At 36.8% G+C, this 13,696-nt stretch overlaps 1 protein-coding gene and 1 non-coding gene across 3 annotated transcripts in view; one reads left to right on the forward strand and one right to left on the reverse strand.

Annotated features, from left to right (window-relative positions):
- The window catches only part of AGPS (alkylglycerone phosphate synthase), a 129,407-nt gene that overhangs the window by 103,670 nt on the left and 12,041 nt on the right, over nucleotides 1-13,696 (reverse strand). For both annotated transcript variants that reach the window (XM_070422689.1, XM_070422690.1), the window contains one exon: nucleotides 1,501-1,590. In XM_070422689.1, coding sequence (XP_070278790.1) covers nucleotides 1,501-1,590 — 90 coding nt within the window. The remainder of the gene's footprint in view (nucleotides 1-1,500; nucleotides 1,591-13,696) is intronic.
- TRNAE-UUC (transfer RNA glutamic acid (anticodon UUC)) lies at nucleotides 11,880-11,951 on the forward strand. Its single transcript has one exon. It is a non-coding gene; the product is annotated as a tRNA-Glu (tRNA).

Genomic DNA, 13,696 nt, shown 5'->3' on the forward strand with positions numbered 1-13,696 from the left:
TTTTGTTTCAGGTACAAAGTATATTTAAGTTAAAAATATAGGATAATTATGTTCTAAAGAAAAATAATTTCTTCAAAGGAATAAAAGTTTTCTTGCTGATATTTCAACATATTGACATATTTTATACATTTAAAAAGTATTAATCCAAGCATATTAATGCCCAATAGATATTAAGTCAAAGTACAATACTGATATTCATAATATAGCTGATCCAATTTTTACCTAGCCTTAATTTTTTTTATTTTTAGAGCCAGCATTCAAATATTATATATTTATACTCACTGTCCTTTCAAAAAATTTCTATCAAAATTCAATAGACAAACCCAAAATACCAGCTTTCGCAGGATCAGTGTTGCTTATAATCAACTAAGAACTTATTTACAATTGTCTGTATCTGGAATAGTAACAATACAAATATTCTTTTTCCCCCCTTTTATTGAATTTATTAGAGTTAATAAAATTATACAGGTTTTGGGTGCACAATTCTACAACATATCATCTGTACACTGTATTGTGTGTTCACCATCCCAAGTACAATACAAATATTCTTTATTATTCTTACCAACACATTAACAAAAACATTTCAGCAATATGAAAGCTATCAAACAACTGCCTGATCCTTCTTCATCACTTCTTCCCTAATATATCTCAGAAAACTAATTTACATTCACCAAAAATTGTTCACCTTCCATAATAACCCATACCCAAATATAAATGCTCAGAATTAAAAATGGAGTAACTTTGACCCTGGCCGGTGCGCTCAATGGTTAGAGTGCCATTGGTCATGAGTGCACCAGGGTCATGAGTTCGATTCCCAGTCAAGGGCATGTACCTGGGTTGCAGGTTCCCTCCCCATCCTAGGTTGGGGCATGAGCGGGAGATAACCAGTCAATGTGTCTCTCTCATCTCTCTCTCCCTGCCTGTCTCTCTCTCTCTCTCTCTCCCTCCCTCTCTCTCTTCCTCCCTCCCTCCCTCTGTTCTACTCTCTCTGAATGCAATGGAAAAAATATCCTCCTGTGAGGATTAACAACAACAACAACAAAAAATGGGAGTTACTTTCGACAAATCAATGGTATGGGGATCAGGTAATATGGGCAGACCTTATTTACTTTCTAAGTCAAACACACTACCTATAAAAATGGCATTTTGAGACAACTGGGAAAATGTGCATGTGGACTAGGTAATCAATCATATATTATAAAACTTATTATTTTAGGGTGTATGACAATATTATATGAGTGGCGGTATTGGGTCCTCATTTTTTAAGGGACACATATGTAAACATTTAGAACTGACATAAAAATGTCAGAATTTGAAATACTACAGAAAAGAAGCAATTATGGCAAAATACTGGTAAATTTTAAATGAAGGGAGGAATCATTATTCTATTGTTATGTGTGTCTATTATTGAACGTGTTATGTTTGTTATTTATGTTTAAAATTTTTCATAGAAACAAAAAGTGGGGGAAAAAAATACCAAAAGAAAGAATAAACAGTTACCTTTTCCCAGTCAACTCAGCTTGGCCTTTCTTATTGAAGATGAACTTGGAATCATTATATCCCCATCCATTCCATTTCAAAACTTCTTGCCTAATAAGAAAAAATATGTAAATGAGACCTTTGCTAAACATCTTAAAACAAAAGAGTTATCATTGACTATTAACTTTCCAGTCATTTAAAAGAAGACTTTATCCCACTAATATTATATTTGTTTAAATAAAATGGGATGTATATCACAATGTCTATGTATTAATATTTCCAAACATAGAATCACTCTAATGAGCAGCACCTGCTTCACAAAGGGCTACAACCACTACATTTAATGCATTCAAAGAAAAAAAAGAAGAAAAAAGAACAAAGGAGAATCCTTAGAGTAAAATATGCTTTATTTTGTACATTATTGAGTTTATATTATACGATGGCTAAAAAATTTTGCAATAAAAATAAATTACTTGAACAGGAAACACATTTTTGCCATATTTTAAAAATGACAATTAATAATCTTCTATGATGAAAAAGACCAATTTACAAAGTAGGTTCAATAGTAATGATATTATCAGTAGCAGACACTTTAATAAAGTACATTAAAAATCTGAGTGCTGCATCTACAACCATTCTAAATCCTTTAACAAGGTATAGCCTCTGCCTTGACCTACATATTAACATTAACATAACAATTAATAACTATAACAGTTTCCAGCAGTCCAAAACAATATGGTATTTTTAGTTTCCAAAATGTCGTATTTCATAGTTTTAAAAATCATTTTCATCAAAATCAAGGGTTCACTCATTCAATTTTGCACATTACAAAAGAATAGGTCGGAGCCTGTGCAGAACACAATAAGCAAACACATTTCAGTGTTATGTCAGATTTTATTATATGTTTTAGCATGGTACTCTAGTATATCTGGGCTGTTGAAATAAAGTGATGGTAATTTTCAGTTGGAGATCCAAGATGGCAGTGGAGTATGTGGAAGTTACCTCCACTTCCTCCCAAGACAAAACTGTAATTATAACTAAAATATAGAATAATCAACCTGAACAACTAACTGAAGATTAGCTGAATAAGAAGATTTACTAGTATAACCAAGGATTTACAGAAGCCATATCCAGACGGACATTCACGAGCCCAACCCGCCTGACTCCTAGGTCCCCCACCCTACTGAGCTCAGTTCTGTAGGAAGTCCAGGCAGAAGCTGGGACAGACGGAGTTGTGTGGCTCTAGGACGGGGTACAGTTTGCCCTCGAAGGCCCGACCAGTACTAAGCCCTCCCTTCATACAGCCAAATCTTGGTCTCTTTGGGCCTGAAAACTCTGCAGGCCTCACCCTGATGACTCCTTCAGAATCTGCCCCCAAACAAAGGTCTGCGGGCCCCAGTAGGTGACAGTTAGACTTGGTATACCTTGGGACTTTTGCTGAGTGGCCTCAGACGCAGCAGTGGCACAGAGTCTAAACCTGTATCAATCCGGTGAACACCACTCACCCCTATCTGGTGACTCACTGAGAAACTACCTCATGCCACTCAAGAACCCCCAAAGTCTCTTTCAGTGGGACTGAGTCTAACAGAGAACCAGCAAATAGAGACAGGTGGAGACCCTGGGCCTTTTGCTGACCTGCGCCCACGTTTGGTGTTGGTGTAAGCTGGCCTTAATGTACAACTTGGTTTTTCCCAGACACACCCAGCAGAGGCAGCCACAAACTATGGATCACTTTGTACCTCCAAACAGGTTGCCCAGAAGCAGTCACAGGCCAGACCAGGCAAGGCGGGTGCGAGCGGGGAACCCCAGTCACCCCGCCAGTTGCCCCACAGATCGGCCCTGATTGCCAGCCAGGCCTAGGGACCCTACCTGTGCACGAATTATGTGCACAGGGCCTCTAGTCTATATACTAGTATATAAAAGCCTAAGCAACCGAACAACCAGTTGCTATAACGAGCACTGACCACCAGGGGGCAGATTTTCAATGCAGGTGCTGCCCCCTGGTAGTCAGTGCGCTCCCACAGCCAACCAACCTCCCGTGGTTCCTCCCCCCAGCTGGCTGGGTGGTCAGTGTGCTGCCACAGCCAACTTCCTGTGGCCGGCCAACCAACCACAGTCCCTCCTCCACCCTCCACCCCCCACCCCCGGCCTGCCAGCCCTGATTGGGACCAACAGGGGCTGGCCTGGGGGAGGGAACATGGGAGGTTGGCCGGCCGTGAGGGGGTTGGCTGTGGGAGCGCACTGACCACCCGACTGGCCGGGCAGAGGGACCCCACCTGTGCACGAATTCGTGCACCAGACCTCTAGTAGTCCCTATAAAACAAGCATGTCAAACTCAAGGCATGTGGCCCACTGGCCATGAGTTTGACATGCTTGTTATAAAAAATAAAGTATTCAAAATTATCTCAAGATTATCAATCCAGAGATTTCATTTGTAGATGAGCCTGTGGCAAACTATTGCCCAATATTTTCTTCTAATTTCACATTCCTACCTCACTGGAGACAAAGGTTTTGAAAGAAACCTTTTGAAAAATAACCCTAGAAAAAAACTCATGACTAATGTCACCACTGACACACTTATTTTCTTAATATTACACTTTCTAAAAACAAATCAGGTCATCATCCACTTTGCTTTTTTCATGATTTCATTCTCTTCATGTTTATGAAGTATAATTTACTTAAGATTTTATTTTTATCACATATCCATAGTAATTTACATTAGAGAGATAATATGTACATTTTAATGAACACGTTTACTTAATGTTTTATAATATGTGCATAAATTTTTTATGTGAAATGCATTTTATTAGGTAGTTAATTTGTCATGAAGACTGTACTCTATAAAATAGTAGTTTGGGTCCTGGCTGGTGTGGCTTGGTTGGTTGGAGTGTTGTCCTAACTGAAAGATTGTGGATTCAATTCCTGGTTATGGCACATGCCCAGGTTGCAGGTTTGATCTCTGGTCTGGGTGCATATGGGAGGCAGCTGACTGATGTTTCTTTCTCTCTTCTCCTCTCCCTAAAATCAATAGAAACAACAAACAAACAAAATCAATAGAAACTTATCCTCAGGTGAGGATTTTTTTAAAAAAAAACACAGAAGTTTGGTATTACACAAAATAAATGCAAAAATACCTATAGAGTTATTTTGCTTTGGTATTATTACCACAAGGCACTGGGGAATTGCTTCAATACAGATGTTGAATTTGGCATGTTTACGTAGCTTAACAATTAGAATCATTTTCCTTAAAATTATGCCTAGGATTTAAAAAAATTATTCCCAGATGGTCTCAAAGTAAAAACCTAAACCTGCCCTGGCTGGTTTGGCTCAGTGGATAGAGCATTGGCCCTTAGACTGAAGGGTCCTGGGTTCGATTCTGGTGAAGGGCAATACCATTGCAGGCTCTATCCCAGGCTCTAGTCAGGGCCCTGTGGGAGGCAACCAATCGATGTGTTTCTCTCAATTCGATGTTTCTCACTCTCTGTCTCTCCCCCTCCCTTCTACTTTCTCTGAAAATCAATGGAAAAATATCCTTGGGTGAGGATTAACAACAACAAAAACAACCTAAACCTGATTACGTATTTACTCTCAGCACTTGATGAGAAAAATGAATCAAGATAAGCAGGAAATAACTGCTGCTGTACAAGAAAAAGTGGAAAAATTTACATACTGAAGAATCTTTGGCCTTAAATTTCCAGTTGGGTAACATCCTCAAGAACTTCCAAGTTTTTAACTATAGGCCAATGTCCCTTTTTTTCTCTTGCATCTCAATCTGAAAAATCTGCCTCTATGGACCTTACCATATTTATAATAACTTTTAGAGCGTTTCCAGAAGTTGAAATGTAGGCATTTGGAATGTATTTCTGCCCCCAAAAAAGTGTTATATTGCTTGAATAGTATATAATTAATATCTAGGTTACTCCAAAGCCAATCTTGAAGTTCCCAGTGTTAAATAAAAAGTAGGCATATTTCCTAAACTTCAAGTTTTAAACTTTTATACATATGCATCCCCTCATATTACTAATATATTTATTCTATGTAATCACAATTGTGTGATTACACTAAATTTTAAAATAACTTCTTATTTGGAAGAGTATAGTGAGTACACTGAAGGGCATTACCACAACAACATTTTAAAAACAGAGAGGAAAACTTTACACAATCATAGAATTCTAAAGCCTAAAAAGGTCCTTAGAAACCACCTGGTTCAACTGCTCAATTTTTCAAATGAAGAAACTGGTGCCCAGAGAACTCATCATTACATAGCTAAGCTAGTTGGGAGCATCAGAAAGTGAACTTGCAGTCTGGTGACTCTTCCTCCTTAGAAAGATAATACCTGAAACCTGCCAACTCATTTCCTTAGGTAATCAAAATAATTTAAAGGAACCCTTTTTTCATAACATCAATATTTTTCATAGCACTATTACATGTCATTATTACAGTAGTCCTTCTGTACTTGACCTAAATAAAGGAAAACATTTAAACATCAAGAAATATGGTTGTGGCCCTAGCTGGTTTGGCTCAGTGGATGGAGTGTTGGCCTGCGGACTGAAGGGTCCGGGTTCGATTCGGTCAAGGGCACATGCCTGGGTTGCGGGTTCGATCCTCAGTAGGGGGCGTGCAGGAGGCAGCCGATCAATGGTTCTCTCTCATCATTTATGTTTCTATCCTTCCCTCTCCTTTCCTCTCTGAAATCAATACAAATTTATTTTTTTTAAAAAGAAATATGGTCGTGGTGGTAAGCCCAAAGCCCTGTACTTCCTTTATCTACAGTACCAGAGGGCCAGTGCCTAAAATTCATGCACTGGAATGGGGGTCCCTAGCCCAGCCTGTGCCTTCTCGCAGTCCGGGAGCCCTCAGGGAACGTCTGACTGCCGACTTAGGTCCGGGGAATGGGCCTAAGCCGGCAGTCAGACATCCTGGCAGTTGGACATCCTTAGCGCTGCCATGTATGCGGGGAAAGCTCCTGCCACCACCGCTGCACTCGCCAGCTGTGAGCCTGACTCAGGGCTTCTGGCTGAGTGGCACTCCCCCTTGTGGTCAGTGTGTCCCCTGGTGGTCAGTGCGCATCATAGTGACCAGTCATTCCGCTGTTCTGTCGATTTGCTTATTAGCTTTTTATTATATAGAATAATGAATTCTGACATTCGGAATAATGGTCCCAAAGAATTAAAAGCACTAAAATGAAGAATGATAAAAGAATCACCAACTTTCCATAAAATTCAAATAAAAGGAATTCAATTCTCAACTAACCCCAGATATCAATTAACCAGGCTGATCTCTCAGACTTGCCAATTCTTAGATCCAAATCTAACTACACCAAATTCCAATGTCTTCAAAATGGAAGACTCCTCCTCCTGGCAAGAATAAGAAAAATTTGGCTTGATTTTACTATATGAAAAAACAACCACCAGTATTTTGTTTCTTTTTAAACATGTACACATCTGAATACAGTACCAAATGGTGAGAAACTACTGTATTAGCTGGCATAAAAAATGAAAATGGAGAAATAAAATAGCATCATATATACACAAGGTGGCAGTATTCTCCCATTATATAGACACAGTATTCTGCAATACCCAGGGCTGTTTGCACAATTTTTAACCGAAATATTTAGAGGTATCATTATTATTATTTTTATTATCATTATTATGAAAACTATAAAAAGTTACTTTATTCTAAAAATGGGAAATTTTTACTTTTACATCTCTGTACATACATAAACAGTTAAATTATTATTCCCCTAATAATAAACTACAAGAATTCTGATGAAAATGCATAACTTATTTACACATTACTATTTCTAGTCATAACATTTTTCATTAAAATATGCTTTAATCTAGTTTTATTTTGGATTAGCAATAAAAACTTCAATTAGTTAATAACTTTAAAAAAGGAATCCCCCCAATGTAATTACAATAATCAAAATTCTAATAAAAGACACTTCACCACTCAGTTCAAATGAAAACCAAATTTTCACCTATCTTTTCCAATTTAAATAAGAAAATGCCATATAATCTTAGAGCTTTAGAAAAATAAAAACTGAAGTATAAAACTTAAGCCCCAAAGCTGGATTTCTAACTAGCCATGCTCAGTATCAGTTAAATTCAAATTAATTCCATATGTAGTACAATATGTTTAAGTTAAAAATTAAAAAATAGACCGGCCGATGTGGTTCAGTGGTTGAATATAGACCCTCGAACCAGGAGATCACGGTTTGATTCCTGGTCAGGGTATATGCCTGATTGCAGGCTGGATCTCCAGTAGAGAGCGTGCAGGAGGTGGCTGACTGGTGATGTTTCATCATTGTTTCTATCTCTCTATCCTTCTCCCTTCCGCTCTCTGAAATCAATAAAAATATATTTTGAAAAATAAACTTAAAAATAAAAAAACATTTCAAGGATTTCTGTGCTAATTAAAATCCTTTTTTAACTGTATATATGCTTAATTATTTTGAGATCCAGATAACCTAAAAAAATCATAAAAGTGAAGTGACAAAAAAGTGATGAGAAAGATACCAAGATAAACAGATATATCTCTGAAATGATTTGCTACAAAAAATCCTATAAATAAAATAATATTTCTACTGGCTTTTTTTTAAAATTGAAGCTGAGTTCTCATTAGAAATATAAAGGTTCTATGAGAGGAGAAAACTATAGAATACTGTTTAAGTCTAAATTTAATTTGAAATGTATATGCTTTAAAATAGATTTAAAACCATATTCATATCTAGTCTACATATCCTACAAAATTAATTCTAAAAAGTCAATAGCAAAATCCCTATAAAACTAATTACAAGTTTACTGCCTCATTCTAACAGTGCAACTAATTATCTTTAAAATAATTTAGTCAATCTAAATAGCTTACTTATAAGTTCAATAATTTATGTGTATTATAAGAGAAACCCCTTTATAATAAAGACCAGAAAAAATCAAATAGAAGTTATGGGTAGATTATCATGTCATAATTAACACAGCTACAAATCTCATGGTTCCAACATTGTTAAAACATCTGAGTTAGAAAATAGATAAATGCCATTAGGCTTTGATAGCTTGACACCATTAATCACCTAGATCAGCCGTGGGCAAACTACGGCCTGTGGGCCGGATCGTTTGAAATGAATAAAACTAAAAAAAAAAAAAAGACCGTACCCTTTTATGTAATGATGTTTACTTTGAATTTATATTAGTTCACACAAACACTCCATCCATGCTTTTGTTCCGGCCCTCCGGTCCAGTTTAAGAACCCATTGTGGCCCACGAGTCAAAAAGTTTGCCCACCCCTGACTAGATCATAGAATATTTCCTCTTGCCCTGATTAAAACTCACCAAGCTATCTCTTCTAATTATACTTAATTCCCTGCAGAGAAAAACTGGCCAATGAAATGGCCAGGAGGCTTGGCATTTTACTTTCTCATCATGAATTAGTCTACCAGCATTCTAATTAACTGGTAACTAGTGAAGATAGTTAACCTGAGTCAGACTACGTAAATATGATTGACAATAGACCATGGTAAGATCAAGTTTCTGGACAAGTAAACAAGATAATATACCTACCCTCGAGTCTAGACAGTAAGACTTCTTGCAAAACTTAGACATTATCATGTAACACTTTGAATTTCAACATGTACTTCAATCTTCCCTCAATATTTCCACTGTAAGTTTTAAAACTCTAGTTGCCATAATAAAAATTTGCCCCTTCTACATAACAAATTATTAATCAACTTTCTTATTTTTTCTAATGTTATAGTATAAGATAGATTAACAATAAGATTACAACATAGAAAGTTGTTTTCAAGAACATGGAGAAAGGAATCCACGTGCATTTCTAGTAAGCTGCTCTACAGAACAATCATGTGCTAAGTTTTCATAGGAAATGCCATTTCTATGACCCAACTTACTGCTCTAGGTATATATTTGGGACAAATTCACACACAGTTCTACAAGGGAACATATTTGATACATTCTCTGGAGCAGCGGTTGCCAACCTTTTGGACCTCACGGACCACCAGTGGTCTGGAGACCACTGGTTGGTGACCACTGCACTGGAGCACTGTTTGTAGAATAGTTGGAGGCATCACAAAGAAATGAGTAAGTGGTAAGTAAATATCGTGAAATACTATACAGCAGTCATAGTATGCAAAAAATACTATGAAGCTCTGAGGTACATATACATACAGAAACAAGAAGAGATTATTTAAACAGTGGTGAACACAAAAGAAGAAACAAAAAGATCAACAGCATAATACCAGTTTAAACAAATTAAAAATATACACACCGAATAACACTGAATATTTTACAAAAGAATAGACATATATTCAAGAACATTCATAGGTGCCCATGGGAGGGGGGAATTGGAATGATAAGGAATCAGAGGAGGAAAATAAAAGCAAGGCCTCCCATTTGTTCATAGACAAATGCCATGTACTAAATAAGCATGATTACTACAACTCTAAACCTGAAGCAAATATGCTGCTGAGCCCTTGAATCACAGTGTGGTTTCTCTCTGTTCCCAGTTTTTAATTGTGTTTTAAAAAACACAATTCTTTCTTTTACACATATACAGAAATTCCATAATGATTTGTTATAAAACCCATTGCTGGGCTTCTTAGCAATCACAACACTTTTCTTTAAATAACAGAATTCCATTAAGAATGAGTCAGCTTTCAACATACACTTTGAAGAAACTTTTTAAAGCCTGAATTCAAGGGTCAAAAACTGTGTCCAAAATTACATTGTATTATCAATGTAATACAGCACATTAACAAAGGATAAAATCGTATCTTATCAATAAATGCAGAAAAGGCATTTGATAAGATACAACATCCATTTATGATTAAAACACTCAATAAAATGGGTATGGAAGGTAAGTACCTCAACATATAAAGGTCTTCTTATATGATAAACCCTCAGCCAATATCATACTCAATGGTAAAAAACTGAAAGCTTTTCCTCCAAAATCAGAAATAAGACAAGAATGTCCACTCTCACTACTACTATTAAACATACTTCTGGAAGTCCTAACCAGAACAATTTAGAAAAGATAAAGAAATAAAAGGGATCCAAATTGGAAGGAAAAAGTAAAACGGTCACTTTTTGCAGATGACATGATTCTATATATAGAAAACTCTAAAGATTCCATCAAAAAACTATTAGAAACAATAAACAAATAAATACATACAGTAAAGTTACAGGATATAAAATCAATGTACAAAAATCCACTGCATTCCTATATACTAACAATAAAATTTCAGAAAAAGAAATGAAAAAACAAAAACAACAATTCCTTTTGCAATTGCAACCAAAAGAATAAAATATCTAGGTATAAACTTAACAAAGGATGTGAAGGACCTATATACTGAAAACTACAAAGCATTATTCAGAGAGATTGAAAAAGAGACAATGAAATGAAAAGATATTCCATGTTCATGGATTGGAAGAATTAACATAATTAAAATGTCCACATTACCCAAAGCAATATACAGATTTAATATAATCCCCATCAAAATCCGTTGTCATTTATTATTTATTTTTTAAATAATTCTTTATTGTTGAAATTATTACATATGGCCCCTTTTCCCTTTTTTCCTCCCACAGACCACCTCCAGCCCACCCTTGCCCCTTGCCCCAGGCCTTCACCACCATATTGTCTCTGTCCATGGGTTATGCATATATGCATAAAGGTCTTTGGTTGATTACCTCCCACCCACATACCCTCCCTAGCCTCCCCTCCGAGATTCCACACTCTGTTCCATGTCTCTGGATCCACTCCGTTCATCAGCTTATTTTGTTACTTAGATTCCACATATGAGTGAGATCATGTGATATTTCGTTGCCATTTTTTAAATAAATAGAACAAAAAAATAAATAGATTTGCATGGAACCACAAAAGACCCTGAATAGCCAAAGCAATGTGAGAGAAAATAACAAAGCTAGAGATATCACACTACCTGACTTCAAATTATACTACAGAACAAGGATAATCAAAACAGCATGGTATTGGTAGAAAAACAGACACACACAACCCTGGACGGAGCAGTGGTGAGAGCATTGGCCTGCTCATTAAATGGTCTCAGGTTCAATTCCCAGTCAAGGGCACATACCTGGGTTTGCAGATTCAATTCCTGGCCCCAGTTGTGGCGAGTAAGAGAGGCAACCAATCAATGTGTCATTCTTACATTGATATTTCTCTCTCTCCCCCTCCTCCCTTCCACTCTCTCCAAAAAGCAATGGAAAAAATATCCTCAGGTTAGGATTGACAAAAAAAAAGAAGACACAGACCAATGGAACAGAATTGAGAACCCAGAAATAAAATCATATATATATATATATATATATATAGAGGCAAATAATTTTTGATAAAGGAGCCAAAAACACACAGTGGAGAAAAGAAATCCTCTGTCCCACATTGTCTAGCGGTTAGGATTCCTGGTTTTCACCCAGGCGGCCCGGGTTCAACTCCCGGTGTGGGAACGCCATAAGAAATCCTCTGGTGCTGGGATAATTGGAAAGCCACATGCAAAAGAATGAAACTAAACTACAGCTTGTCCCCATGTACAAAAATTAATTCAAAATGGTCCAAAGACCTAAATATAATATCTGAAACAATAAATTACATATAAGAAAACTTAGGTACTAAACTCATGGACCTTGGTCTTACGGAAGATTTTATGAATTTGACCCCAAAGGCAAGGGAAATAACAGCAAATATAAATGAATGAGACTATAACAAACTAAAAAGCTTCTGCACAGCAAAAGAAAATGCCAACAAAACAAAAGGACAACTGATTCAGTGGGAGACGATATTTGCAAACAACAGCTCTGATAAGGGGTTAATATCCAAAATATATAAAGGACTCATCAGACTCTACATCAAACAAACTATCCAACTAAAAAATGGGCAAAGGACCTGAACAGACACTTCTTCCAAGAAGATATACAAATGGCCAACAGATAAATGAAAGCTCAACTTCACTAGCTATTAGGGAAATGCAAATCAAAACTACAATGAAATACCTCAGACCTGTTAGAATGGCTATTAACAAGACAAGTAATAACAAGTGTTGGCGAGATTGTGGGTAAAAAGGAACTATCGTCACTGCTGGTGGGAAAGTAAGCTAGCACAGCAACTACGGAAAACAGTGTAGCAGTTCTTCAAAAAATTAAGAACTGAGTTACCATATGACCCAACAATCCCTCTTCTGGGTATCAACCTGAAAATACTTAAAAACATTTATTCGAAAAGACATATGCACCCCTATGTTCAATGCAGCACTATTCACAGTGACCTAGACATGGAAACAACGAAAGTATCCTTTGATAGATGATTGGATAAAGACAATATGGTACATATATATCATACAATACTACCCAGCCATGAGAAAAGATACAATACTGCATTTGTGACAACATGGACGGACCCTGAGAATATTATGCTAAGCAAAATAAGTCAGTCAGAAAAAGCTAACAACCATATGATTTCATTCATATTTGAGATATAAAACTGAAACTCATAGACACAGACAACAGTATGGTGGTTACCAGAGGAATGAGGGGTGGAAGGGTAGTAAAGGGTAAAAGGGAGCCAAGATATGGTGAGGGAAGGTGAATTGACTTTGGGTGATGGGCACACAGTGAAATATACAGATCATGTATCATACATATGTATACTTAAAACCTACATAATCTAATTAACCAATGTCACCCCAATAAATTTAATTTTTTTTTTAAATATATTTTATTGATTTTTTACAGAGAGGAAGGGAGAGAGATAGAGAGTTAGAAACATCGATGAGAGAGAAACATCGATCAACTGCCTCCTGCACACCCCCTACTGGGGATGTGCCCGCAACCCAAGTACATGCCCTTGACCGGAATCGAACCCGGGACCCTTCAGTCCACAGGCCGACGCTCTATCCACTGAGCCAAACCGGTTTCGGCAATAAATTTAATTTTAAAAAATAAAGTGATATTTTAGTTGAGGAGAAAATTTCATTTAAAATATTTTTTTAAGAAAATCGTGTCCACGAGGTCCAATTCCTTATAACACTTGCTATGAATCGATGAATGGAAGGAAAGGAATATATAGATATGGGAGGAAAAATCTTATAGACAGAGGCACAAAGAAGTGGGGAAAGAAGGGAGGACTGGGGCAAATATGGCAAGGCCAACCTTATCCCTTGGCAGAATAATACGGCATTCACTATTCACTGCAGGTT

This window comes from Myotis yumanensis, unplaced genomic scaffold (assembly GCF_028538775.1).
Source record: "Myotis yumanensis isolate MYYU_CA2020_CCGP unplaced genomic scaffold, mMyoYum1.0.hap1 SCAF_8, whole genome shotgun sequence".
Taxonomy (NCBI): domain Eukaryota; kingdom Metazoa; phylum Chordata; class Mammalia; order Chiroptera; family Vespertilionidae; genus Myotis; species Myotis yumanensis.